Here is a 13,594-nt window from a genome sequence, read left to right on the forward strand (position 1 = left end):
CTCTGTGGGCCAAGCGCAAACGGTAACCGAGGTGCTCAGCGCTTGTCCAGTTACCAACTCCCCTTCTTGCCCGCAGTCTTCATCGTCTGCCGATTATGCTGTCTGCTGGCAGCAGGGTCCAGGACAGCCTGTCCCCAAGCAAACTGCTTATATTTTATTTGCCGCTCAGCAGCCAAAACAGGCATTATCTTAATTGCGGCAATAAAGCACAACACAAAGCAGCACGCATCCTTTACATCCTTCCGACCTGACCTTTTTTTGCTTATTCTTGTGCACAAAAACTCCTGGCATATTCCAAGGATACGTGAGCCAACGATCCGACCTCAAGATTAATTGGTGAGTGACAAAAGATTCAGATGCTGGGTTCCCCCCCCCGCCCCCTTTCAGTACAAGACACAGAAACGAAGTCCTGTTTTCGCTCTCAGACGCGGAGGTGGACTTGCAGATATACTGTCTGGGGATGTTTTCTATGCATGCGGTTAGCCGGGGAGATTCTGTCCTGCACTGCCAAGCCATTTCGCTGAAAGGTCTGTTCCCGTTAAGTCTCTTTTATAGCCACTGGCGCAATGTTCTTAAGAGACTGGACATGAAGGCTGCTAACGCCTTTGGAACGGTTCCCGAGCGCTTCAGCGATCTTTGGATGGAGCCCAAGAAGCGGCCGAGCCTGTTAACACTTTTGTCTGCTGTAATGTCTCACATCTTCGTCCAAGGCTGTTAAAAACCCGCCAGTCTTTTTTGACTTTATGGTTTTGAAGACGGGACTTGATTCTCAGCCGCTGGACCCACAGCCTCGTTTCTGTACATCTAACCTGTCGATATCGCCACAGGGCCACCCTCGCAGTACTGGCATACTAGGCTGCTGTCTAGGGTGCCCGACTTTTAGGGGCACCAAGTTAGACGAAAGTGGATTTCTGTCTTTTATTTTTACACGGGTCATGGTGGCGGTGGTGGAAAGTGTCGTCAAGTCAATTGGCAGCTTACGGCGATACCGTTGGGTTACAACAGATCTGGATGGCTCAGGCTAGCCCGTTCTCACCAGATCTTGGAAGCAAAGCGGGGTCAGCCCTGGTTCGTCTTTGGATGGGAGAGCACCAGGGTAGGCCAGGGTTGCTATGCAGAGACAGGGGATGGCAAACCACCTCTGACCGTCTCTTGTTTTGAAAACACTATGAAAAGGAAAAGGAAAGGTCCCCTGTGCAAGCACCAGTCGTTTCTGACTCTGCTGGTGACGTTGCTTTCACAACGTTTTCACGGCAGACTTTTTACGGGGTGGTTTGCCATCGCCTTCCCCAGTCATCTACGCTTCCCCCCCAGCAAGCTGGGTACTCATTTTACCGACCTCGGAAAGATGGAAGGCTGAGTCAACCTCAAGCCGGCTACCTGAAAACCCACCTTTCACCGGGAGACTGAACTCAGGTCGTGAGCGGAGCTCAGGACTGCAGTACTGCAGCTTTAATTGCACCATGGGGCTCTTCCGAAAACACTATGAGGTCGCCATAAATTGGTGGTGACACGATAGCACTTTACACACACATCCACAGGGCACGAGGTGGAGGGCCCCTGGTACAGGGCTCCCAATTCACAGTTATACAGATTGACACCTGCGTACAAGCACCTGTTTCAAAGCATGGGAAGTGTCTATCCTACCCTTGATGGACAGCCTGCATAAAGCCTGAGCAACGGGGGAGGGGAGCCAAACAAATCAGAAGGTACAGCTGCTGTGGATTGACTCCACGGGGCAGAAGATCAGAATGGCAAGAGAAGTTTTAGCAACTTTAAGGCTGCAATCCCAGGCACACTTAGGGGCAAAAGATATGTCACCCAGGAGAAGAAGAAGAAGAAGATGATATTGGATTTATATCCCGCCCTCCACTCCAAAGAGTCTCAGAGCGGCTCACAATCTCCTTTATCTCCCTCCCCCACAACAGACACCCTGTGAGGTGTGTGGGGCTGGAGAGGGCTCTCACAGCAGCTGCCCTTTCAAGGACAACCTCTGCCAGAGCTACGGCTGATCCAAGGCCGTTCCAGCAGCTGCAAGTGGAGGAGTGGGGAATCAAACCCGGTTCTCCCAGATAAGAGTTTGCACACTTAACCACTACACCAAACTGGCTCTCCGGAGATTTCCGGAAAACTGGAGATTAGTGCTTGCTTGCCCACATTTTTTTTTAAAGGCTAATGCCAGATGCAAACCCCAAATTTGGACAAGGCTGGTAGTTCTGAGAGTTTTAAAACTCTAACTTTCAATCCCGCCTCTGCCATCTGCTATGTGCCTAGCGGTATCTGTATGCTTTTTCCCCAGGATGAGAGGGTGTATTTATAGAACCTAAGGTGGTCAACTCTGGGTTGGGAAATTTCTGAAAATTTGTGGGTGGAGCCTGGGGAAGGCAGAGTTTGGAGAGGGACAGGCCCATAGCTACAGGGGGGCCAGGCCACTCCATTCAACCCCTCCTTCCATCTCTATGGCCTTCCAATCTGCCCCCTTTGCTCACCATCACTCACTGCCACTCTGAACAAGCGCAGCATTGCTCGAGAGGGAGACAAGCTCTGCCACTTCTTTTGAAAGTTACCCCCCCCCTTCGCAACTTGGGCACCTTCCTGATGCAGTTCGTGATCTAGGCAGCGAGCAGCGCAAAGTCAGACGTCATTTTGGCCCCTCCCTCAAATTTTTTTTTCTCCCCTGGGGCTCCCCTAGCTAAGATTTTCTGGCTATGGGCCTGGGGAGGGAGCTCATGAGAGATGTGATCCTGTCGAGTCCACCCTTGCTGATGCTACGGTTTTCTCCCGGGGGGGTGGGGGGGGAGATCTCTGTCCACAGACCAGTTGTGATTCTAGAAGAACGCCAGACACCGCCTGGAGGTGCCCGAGTCTAATATGGCACTTGCAAGAGAACGAGGTGTCCATTCTCTGCCTGATGGAACTTAAACAGTTTCCAGGGTGACACAAGGAAGAGAGGGGAGGGAGACGGGGAATAAATTTCAGAGAGGCCAGCAGTTACATAACTTGTGCGCTGAGCAGATCTATACATGAAGGAGAACGAGCCAGCCAAACGGGCTGCCCCAGCCCAGAATGAAGATGGAGGATCTCATTTTGGAATACTTACCTGTGATAAGAACTCCCTGCAGGAAGATCTAACAGCTCAATCCTTGCAGAGTCACCCTAGTCTAAGCCATCAGAAATATGCTGAATTTAAACTGGAATAACTTTCTTAGTGCCCAGAAGGAACTGCCTGCCTGTCATAGAATTCAGTGGGATTCTGAAGCCTTCCTGTTTGGTAGTTTAGAAACTCTTCTTGCCAGTGATATATAGTTGATTTCACCTCAGCCTAACAATTCTCTGTGTTTGATCACTGATTATTTGCCAACCATTTGCCTGCCAACTGATTCTTTGTTGTTAATTAGTTATAATCAATATCATTTGATCCCTCTTCCTTGCCTTTTGTTATCCAATAAATATTTTCTTTGGTTTTTGAATTTAAAACCCTCTGGCGCCTATTTTCTTAGAGTTCTGACAGGATTTCTGTGTGCCTGAGGGAAGGTGACTGGGGAAGATTTTATTGTGGTCACCCTTCCAAGCAGACACTGACCGATCCCTCACAGTTACCCTAGTCTAAACTGGCAGAAATCTACTGAATTTAAACTGGAATAACTTTGCACAGAATTGTGGTTTAATCCCAGATCATATGAACACACGAAGCTGTCTTAAGTGGAACTTCAAAATACCTACATGGGGAACTTCAAAATTGACAATCTAATTACTAAAAATGTTAGGAAAGAGTATGTCTCCCTTTTACGCGCAAAGAAGGAGAAATCAAACACTTATTATTAGTACTACATTTTTTAAAAAACTTGAACGGCAAGATACTGCTAAATCTAATTTAAGACCGTGCCAATAAAAGAACAGCTCATATTTCATTATAAACACGCGTATCTTCACAGTTATGGATTCCTTCATTTCAACAGCAAAACATTAACCATTCTGTAATACTGTTTGAATTTATGCTGTCAGATTAGTGTGAAGGTCCTTTTGATATATCGAATAGTACAATCATTATTTTTAAAGGCTGTCGTGGGAATAAAATTCATAACCTGGCTCTGAACGTCTTAAATATATATTGCTACCTGGGACTCCTTGTTAGCACCTCCTTTTCATTCTCATTACATGGTTTTTATACGATCCCTGCAGGCTCTTTGGATTTTACTTCTTTTGTTAGTAATTTCTAAAATCCGTGGACAGCAATATCATTTTATTTTCACATTGTCTTTTATGACTCTGTAATTTACCAGGAGTCTCGATCGGAAAGGCCAACGAGAAATGAAGGAAATGAAAATAAAATATAAAATTTGGTGGGGGAGGTCAATGAGCGTGGAATTATTAGGCATATATCTAGCAGGCACTCAAGTAAATGAATTTCAGTTTGTGATGAACAGCCTGACCTATCTGACTGATCTCAACAGATCCAAGGCCTTGAGGGTTAGAGACAAGGGTTGCCTAACAGGAGTGCTGGTGGAGCAGGCGCATTTGGGGGAAATGACATTGTATGACACTCTAGGAATCCTTCTAATCTCTATGGTAAAAGCCATAGAGATGAGGGGAATTCCTAGAGTGCTGGATGACAATGTCCTCACCCCCGTTTTGCTTCTGCTGCTCCATTAAGTGAGGCCAAGAGGTGGAGTAGTAGTGATGGAAAGTTGTGGTAAGTCCACTGAGACCCAGTCTGGCATAGTGGTTAAGTGCATGGACTCTAATCTGGGAGAAACAGGTTTGATTCCCCACTTCTCCACATGTAGCTGCTGGGTGATCTTGTGTCAGCCACAGTTCTCTCAGAGTTGTTCTCTCAAGAGCAGTTCTCTGAGAGCTCTCTCAGACCCACCTATCTCACAGGGTACCTGTTGTGTGGAGAGGAAGGGAAAGGAGATTGTAAATCATCCTGAGGCTCTGAGTGAAGGGTGGGGTATAAATCCATCTCTTCCTCCTCCCTCCTCCTAGAAACACTGGTATACTTCAGATGTGGGCACCAATTGGTCTGGCTTCACACAAACAGGCTCACACAAGCCTTTCTAAGTGTCAGAGAGCCACAATTTTTGGTTTCACCCAAACTAAAGCACTAGAGGTTAGAGATTCTCCTGCAAAGCAAACTTGCAAACGAAGACTAAACCACAGTTTGTGTGCATGGAATGGATTAAGGGCAGGCCCGACAGCCACGCCTGAGAAACTTCCTTGGGTCATTCATAATATCTATTCCACCCAGTTTATTTAGTAAAGGCTTATGTCACCTTTCCAGAGACTGGCTCTGGGAGGTTTACAGCTACGATAACAAGACAAAACCACTAGTTCTGCTATTGTGGGAACCCTCACACTGATTTTGAAGGCAACCAAATGTTTCAAAATCCTTTAGAATGGCTTACAACTGCTATGAGAACTGGATTTGATAACCAGCTGCTAACTAATAGTGCAATAGGACAGGCTGAAGTTTTTAAAGAAAGCCTTTCTCCTAGGGCTTAAACAGGCAATGTTGGGGGGGGAGGGTATCTGCTTCTGATCTGGCTTTGCACACCTGCTTCCACTAGAAGAAGAAGATATTGGATTTATATCCCACCCTATACTCTGAATCTCAGAGTTTCAGAGCGGTCACAATCTCCTTTACCTTCCCCCCCCCCACAACAGATACCCTGTGAGGTAGATGGGGCAGAAAGAGCTCTTACAGCAGCTGCCCTTTCAAGAACAACTCCTACAAAAGCTATAGCTGACCCAAGGCCAGTTCAGCAGGTGCAAGTAGAGGAATGGGGAATCAAACCCAGTTCTCCCAGATAAGTCTGCACACTTAACCACTACCAGGGGTTGTTTTGTAGAAAAATAGGTGGTGGAGCTCATCCAGGGATTGTAATGCAGCTGCACCTACTATTTAATGGACAAGGTGGGAAGGAGGAGGTGGAACCCTCAGAAAGGTTCAGGAGTTGTGCTCCTGTGAGCTCCTGCTGAATCTGAGGCCTGACCACTACACCAAACTGGCTCTCAGGAGATGCCCCTGGACTTATCTGGGGCTGGGAGGCAAATGAAAGGAAGGGATTTCCCCTTTGGCTTCTCGGCAGGGCCAGAGGTAGTTAGCTCTGGCTGCGGCTGGAGCGGCCCATTGGGCACCTGGGTCTGTGAGGGAGGGGAGGGGCTCTGAACTGGAGTTTATCACCCCGGTCCGCCCCTCCTTTGTGGTTCAGCTCGCTTGGCATCCACAGCTCCAAAGCTTTCCCACGCACATACAAGGCATCCCTCTGACGGCAAAAGTCCACTTACCTTCCATTGACAGCAAAACACAGCTGGCACATCCCCTGCAAGGCCGCGGTGGCATTTTGCAAGAAAGCTGCTATTTTGGGATTTTCGTCAATCGGGCCTTGGACAGACAGGAAGCAGCAGCTCAGCGTTTCGATTAGTCCAATATTCACCACGTAGCTAGCCAAAGACAGAGAGAGGGAAGGAGGTAAAAAAAATAGTGTCAATTCCAACCGTCGCCCACTTCAACGACTTCTGTTTCCGTGCATTTGAAAAAGCGTGTGTGTGTACACGAAAACTTAGAAGAAGAAGATATTGGATTTATATCCCGCCCTCCACTCCGAAGAGTCTCAGAGCGGCTCACAATCTCCTTTCCCTTCCTCCCCCACAACAGACACCCTGTGAGGTAGATGAAGATATTGGATTTATATCCCGCCCTCCACTCCGAAGAGTCTCAGAGCAGCTCACAATCTCCTTTCCCTTCCTCCCCCACAACAGACACCCTGTGAGGTAGATGAAGATATTGGATTTATATCCCGCCCTCCACTCCGAAGAGTCTCAGAGCGGCTCACAATCTCCTTTCCCTTCCCCCCCCCCACAACAGACACCCTGTGAGGTAGATGAAGATATTGGATTTATATCCCGCCCTCCACTCCGAAGAGTCTCAGAGTGGCTCACAATCTCCTTTACCTTCCTCCCCCACAACAGACACCCTGTGAGGTGGGTGGGGCTGGAGAGGGCTCTCACAGCAGCTGCCCTTTCAAGGACAACCTCTGCCAGAGCTATGGCTGACCCAAGGCCATTCCAGCAGGTGCAAGTGGAGGAGTGGGGAATCAAACCCGGTTCTCCCAGTTAAGAGTCCGCACACTTAACCACTACACCAAACTTGCTCTTATACCCAGAATAAAACTTTTGTCAGTCTTAAAGGTGAAACTGGACTCAAACTTTGTTCCTTGAGCAATCCTGCCATTCAATCAACAGAATCAACTTCACTTTCAATCTTTAGGAGACAGCTGAAGATGGTTTTATTTAATATGGTGTTCAATCAAAGCAGTCCCAAACTGTGAGTTTTAAATTGGGGGGGGGGGGGGGTTGTGTTTGTGCATATTTTATTTTATATCTTTTATTTATGTTGCCAGCAATGCTCCTTCTAAGCTGTGGAGTCCTGTGAGCAAAAATTCTGCTTTGTGATCTACTGGCCTTAAAGTTGTGAGCTACGGCATGCGTTAGCTTGCTCTGGGACCATTTTGCCTAAGCTAAGATGAAAACGTGTCAGCCAGAGGCTAGAAAACTGTGAGCTAGCTCACACTAACTCAGCTTAGAGGGGAAACTGGTTGCCAGCCACCTCGAGCTTTGTAAGGCAGTAATAAACATTTTAAATAAAATTTTAACAATTCTATTTTAGGGAGAGATACAGAAAAATACTGACTGAAATTCCTGTAGCTATGCTTGAGGCTGTCTACTGTCCCCTTCCCCTTTTGATTGGCTGCTCCTCTCCATGGCTGTAAGGTGGTCCGACTCACACAGCAAGTGCCAATTTCCCTCAGCTGAGCACCAAAACACACAATAAACTGATTACGGAGTGAATGGCTCTCCTTGACAATACGGCCCTGCCCGTCTGAAACGCCTTCTCGTTGTCCTATTACCTTGTCATCGTGCCTTTCATTCCTCCGTTAAAACTAGATCCCTGAAAGGGCCTCAGGTGAAAGGACGGACCAGATTCTCCTGCTTTGCCTCAGAGCAAGGGGGTGGGGGTGGGGAATGCCTGCACTCCGCTCAGCTGGTGTTGGGTTTCGGCGGCACAAGAATATCAAAAAAGCTGACCTCCCAATTCGAAAAACACAACCGCCTGAAATGTCATACTTTTTGAAAAACCTGTTTGGGATGGGCGTGTGGAGACACACCGATTTTTAAAAAGGTCATTGGTCTCGATAGCCAGGTGTCCGCTCTGCTTTCCTGCTTAAAGTTGTGCTCTTAATTTAAACTCACCTTCATTACGCCAGGCCTTCCCTGTGGCACAGGGGAGTTGGAAAGGGCAGGAGCGCCTTAAGAACATAAGAGAAGCCATGTTGGATCAGGCCAACGGCCCATCAAGTCCAACACTCTGTGTCACACAGTGGCAAAAAATGTTATATACACACACACACTGTGGCTAATAGCCACTGATGGACCTGTGCTCCATATTTTTATCTAAACCCTTCTTGAAGGTGGCTATACTTGTGGCCGCCACCACCTCCTGTGGCAGTGAATTCCACATGTTAATCACCCTTTGGGTGAAGAAGTACTTCCTTTTATCCGTTTTAACCTGTCTGCTCAGCAATTTCATTGAATGCCCATGAGTTCTTGTATTGTGAGAAAGGGAGAAAAGGACTTCTTTCTCTACTTTCTCCATCCCATGCATTATCTTGTAAACCTCTATCATGTCACCCTGCAGTCGACGTTTCTCCAAGCTAAAGAGTCCCAAGCGTTTCAACCTTTCTTCATAGGGAAAGTGCTCCAGCCCTTTAATCATTCTAGTTGCCCTTCTCTGCACTTTCTCCAATGCTATAATATCCTTTTTGAGGTGCGGCGACCAGAATTGTACACAGTACTCCAAATGAGACTGCACCATCGATTTATACAGGGGCATTAGGATACTGGCTGATTTGTTTTCAATTCCCTTCCTAATAATCCTAATAATTCCCTTCCTAATAATCCCCTTCCTTAAGAGCCTGGAGGTCGCCCACAAACCCACAGGCTGAGTTTGGCCAGAAGGGCACTGTTTAGGTCAAGTCTGGTTGCTGGCCGGTCTAGGGAGGGTGTTTCTCTGAGTTGGAGAAGATGCTGAGGGCAGGGTGGTCCAGGGCACCTCTCATGCTTCCCAGGCGGAAGACAAGTATTGGGGGCTGATTTAAATATGGCTGCAGTGAGGTGCTGGGCAGAACCAGTATGGATGGCTCCAGGCACTCCCGGAAGCAACTGAGGTGGTCTTGTCAGCGCAAGTGAAGGTGAAGGAATCGAGATGCCCAGGCCCAGAGAGTGGTGAAACTAACATGTGTGGGCTCTTATATGTATGCGGGACTGTGAAGAAACGTTTTCCAAGCATTACCTGGTCTCCCCTAGTGAGCATACCCCATGGAATGGAGAGACATCAGCTCCCTAGATTCTCAGCTTTGGCCACCCCTACAGCACACGCAGGCCCTGAGTGGAACCTGGCAGCTAACCCCCCCACCCCCTCCAATATGTAAATGCATTCATTTAAAAAGGATTTAACTCAATGTGTTTAAGGGCAATTCTTTTCAAACACCCTGTTCCTTTTCTATTTTGTATCCTTTGCGTTGAGAGTTATTTCTTCAAAGTATCGGTTGGCTGGTCTCTTCACAAAACGCTTAAAGGAGGGCTCATGATACACAGTTAAACGCAATCTCAAACAGTCATAAATCAAAACTAAGAGACAAAATAGCAGACAAGGCAGATTAAGATAAGTGACTATAAAAGTATACGCAGACAATAAAATCATAATAAAGTGTGTGTGTGTGTGAGGGGGGAGAGTTACTCAGCAAAATGGCTGGATGAATAAGGTTTCCACATGGTACATAAAAGTGAATGGGTCAGGCGCTAGGCACACTGCTGTAGGGAGGGCTATTCTACAAAGGGCCACCACAGAGAAGGCTTTGTCTCTGATCTCCACTCACATGGCCCTGGAAAGGGGTGGCACCCAGAATAAAGCCTCTGATGGGAAGGTTCATATGATATGGAAATACTGGGGGTCACTTTACCATGAAAAGAATATCTGTGTATGCAGTAGGAATTTGTATTCAGATTTTCTTGAATTGGAGATAAGTGAGGTGATCTTGTCTGTTCGTCATACAACGCAACAATTTATCTTACCGTTCTTCTGACTCAGACCAAGATCCAATCACCACAGCTAAATATTCAGCAACTGCTAAGGTAGTTTTCCAATCCTCGTAAGGTAATACCAAAGCTACAGGGAACTCAGCAACTGGGTTGGGATGTTAGCCAGTGTGACCAGCCCGTGAACGTATTGGAATAGCTGCTTTAATAATACAATCCGCAAAATATAACTGCTTTGTGGAACACAAATCCTCACATCTTATCTTAACGTCACATAAAAACGGAGTCTCTTTCAATCCTGATTCGAAACGAGGGAACTCGTAATTTTAATGGGGTCGTTTCAGATTCAATATAGAGTTTTACTGTTTTCTGTTTTACAAGGTAGTTAAGACACCGAAGCTCCTGATACAGAGAAGAGATTTAAAAATATACTTTAGAACAATGGCAATAACTTTGAAGGGACAAGGTTTGTTGCTGTGTAGGTTGAGCCTCATATACTTCTCTCCCCTTTCTTTGGAACGGATTCAGCAGAACAGAAGCTGCTGGCAGAATGGGTCTTTTCCCCACCTGCCCTGCCGTTTGCCCCAAAACTCCTCTGAGGATTGGGAGACCCCTCTGCAACAGGGTGAAGTACTGGGGAAGAATAATTTGCCTTTCTCCCTTCTACACAGATGCAATCCTCCAATGGAAGAGAAAGGCACGAGAATATACAGTGCAAGAGGTTACAGGAGGGCAGAAGGCCAGTTGGGGTCAGCACAAGGGGCATGGCGGGTTCTGAAGAGACGGAAAAAGTAATTTATTAAGATCTCCTTGAAAAATTAAATGTACCCTTTCATATCTTTCGGAAAAGGGGATGAAAAAAAACTATGCAAACAATGGGTGCATAAATATTCTGAGGGAAGAAATAGGGTTGTTTTTTTTTTTTAAAAGCAATCTGTGCACACTACCTCCTTCAATAGAAGAAGATGATGATATCGGATTTATATCCCGCCCTCCACTCTGAATCTCAGAGTCTCAGGTGCTAGCAGGTGCAAGTGGAGGAGTGGGGAATCAAACCCGGTTCTCCCAGATAAGAGTCTGCACACTTAGAGCTCTGGCTGACCCAAGGCCATTCCAGCAGCTGCAAGTGGAGGAGTGGGGAATCAAACTCGGTTCTCCCAGATAAGAGTCTGCATACTTAGAGCTATGGCTGACCCAAGGCCATTCCAGCAGGTGCAAGTAGAGGAGTGGGGAATCAAACTCGGTTCTCCCAGATAAGAGTCTGCACACTTAGAACTATGGCTGACCCAAGGCCATTCCAGCAGGTGCAAGTAGAGGAGTGGGGAATCAAACTCGGTTCTCCCAGATAAGAGTCTGCACACTTAGAGCACTGGCTGACCCAAGGCCATTCCAGCAGGTGCAAGTGGAGGAGTGGGGAATCAAACCCGGTTCTCCCAGATAAGAGTCTGCACACTTAGAGCTCTGGCTGACCCAAGGCCATTCCAGCAGGTGCAAGTGGAGGAGTGGGGAATCAAACTCGGTTCTCCCAGATAAGAGTCTGCACACTTAGAGCTCTGGCTGACCCAAGGCCATTCCAGCAGGTGCAAGTGGAGGAGTGGGGAATCAAACCCGGTTCTCCCAGATAAGAGTCTGCACACTTAACCACTACACCAAACCGCCTCTGGACACCTCTTGCCTTTATAACGCTACGGGCCTCGCCGTAGCTTGGCTGCAATTTGACAACACTTTTCCCTGCCACCACCAGAAAGATTCATGGAGGAGAGATCCATCAGCGGAGATCCTGTAGCGTTATAAAGGCGAGAGGTGTCCAGAAGCGGTTTGCTATTGCCTGCCTCTGCGTAGTGACCCTGGACTTCCTTGGCGGTCTCCCATCCAAGCACTAACCAGGAATGACCTTTCTTTGCTTCTGAGGTCTGATGAGATCGTGCTAGCCATTCAAGTCCGGGCTGATTCTGTCTAACCCCCGTGTAAAGCCATCTATGCTTGCCGCCCTCACTACATTCCAGATTAGAGGAGGGGCTGTGGCTCAGTGGTGGAGCCTCTGCTGGGCGTGCAGAAGGATTCAGGTTCAATCCCCGGCATCTCCAGTCGAAAGGACCAGGCAGCAGGTGAGGGGAAAGACCTCCACCTGGGACCCTGGAGAGCCGCTGCCAGTCTGAGTAGACAGTACTGACCTTGATGGACCGAGGAGCTGATTCAATATAACGTAGCTTCATGTGTCCATAGCTCAATTATTTGTTTCTCACTGTCTGTCTTGATTTCCATGCAGGGGTGGAATTCTAGCAGGATCTTCTTTGCGTATTAGGCCACCCCCCCCCCCCCGATGTAGCCAATCCCCCAAGAGCGTACAAGGCTCTTTTTTATAAGCTCTTGGAGGACTGGCTATATCAGGGGGCATGGCCTAATATGCAAAGGAACTCCTGCTAGAATTCCACTCCTGTTTCCATGCAAGTTTATGTTTTTAAGATGCTGCCAGACAGCTATTAGGTCACTGGTGCTAAATGGGGGCATAGCAGGAGAGCTTCTGAACTGTGAATTCACACCACGAAGACTCTGCTAGTCCTTAAGGGTTTGCAAGGAGGAGCGGGGGGGAGTCCACAGCCCAAGCATGTTCTGATTTGATTCTCACGGATTAAGGCTGCAAAGTTTCAACCTTAACTTAAGACTCATCTTCTCTCATTTGGAATTTTGGAACGCTGCAGGATGGGGGAATGAGAAGAAGGGCAGCTATGTCCTCTTGACGTTATTTATCAAGGAGGTGAGGCCTTCAGCGCCGGCTGAAATCAATGAGAAAAGGAGAAAGAGCTTGTCGCCTACTGCCAGTTGTGTATCGAGTTGGTTATAAGGTGCTGGTTATCACCTTTAAAGCCCTGTATGGCCGAGGACCTGCCTACCTTAGGGACCGCCTCTCCCCATATGTTCCCCAGAGAACACTGAGATCCAGTTCCCAAAATCTTTTTAAAATCCCTGGACCAAGAGAGGCTAGATTGAAAACAACGAGGGAGCAAGCCTTCTCAACAATGGCCCCCCCCGATGGTGGAATCAACTCCCAGAGGAGATACGAGCCCTGCGGCATCGGAATCAGTTTCGCAGGGCTTGCAAAACCGCCCTCTTTCAGCTTGCTTTTAAGATGGAACCCGGCTAAATTGACTTCTAGCCATCCTATACATGTTTCTGAATTGTAGCACCTTAATTAATAACTTACAATGACTGTTTTATCTAATTTTTAACTTAATTTATAAATGTAATTCAATTGTATTTTAATCTGTTTACTGTAATGATTGTATTTTATTGAAATCATGGCTATACCATGTCCTGTGAGGCGCCCTGAGCCTGCCTCTGGCAGGGGAGGGCGGGATACAAAAATAAATTTATTATTATTATTATTACTGGACACAGGTGTTTCCCTTTCCCTTTTTCTAAATGCAGCAGCGTATCAGAGGTGAATCTCATAAAGCTAGGGGGAGATGGCTAGAACAGGAGGACTTTCCCATCA

General features: G+C 47.3%; 1 protein-coding gene across 2 annotated transcripts in view; it reads right to left on the reverse strand.

Moving 5' to 3' along the window:
* Window positions 1-13,594, reverse strand: part of SCAPER (S-phase cyclin A associated protein in the ER) — a 251,036-nt gene that overhangs the window by 42,665 nt on the left and 194,777 nt on the right. For both annotated transcript variants that reach the window (XM_060259908.1, XM_060259909.1), the window contains one exon: window positions 6,289-6,444. In XM_060259908.1, coding sequence (XP_060115891.1) covers window positions 6,289-6,444 — 156 coding nt within the window. The remainder of the gene's footprint in view (window positions 1-6,288; window positions 6,445-13,594) is intronic.

This window comes from Heteronotia binoei, chromosome 19 (genome assembly GCF_032191835.1).
Source record: "Heteronotia binoei isolate CCM8104 ecotype False Entrance Well chromosome 19, APGP_CSIRO_Hbin_v1, whole genome shotgun sequence".
In the NCBI taxonomy this organism is placed as follows: Eukaryota; Metazoa; Chordata; class Lepidosauria; order Squamata; family Gekkonidae; genus Heteronotia; species Heteronotia binoei.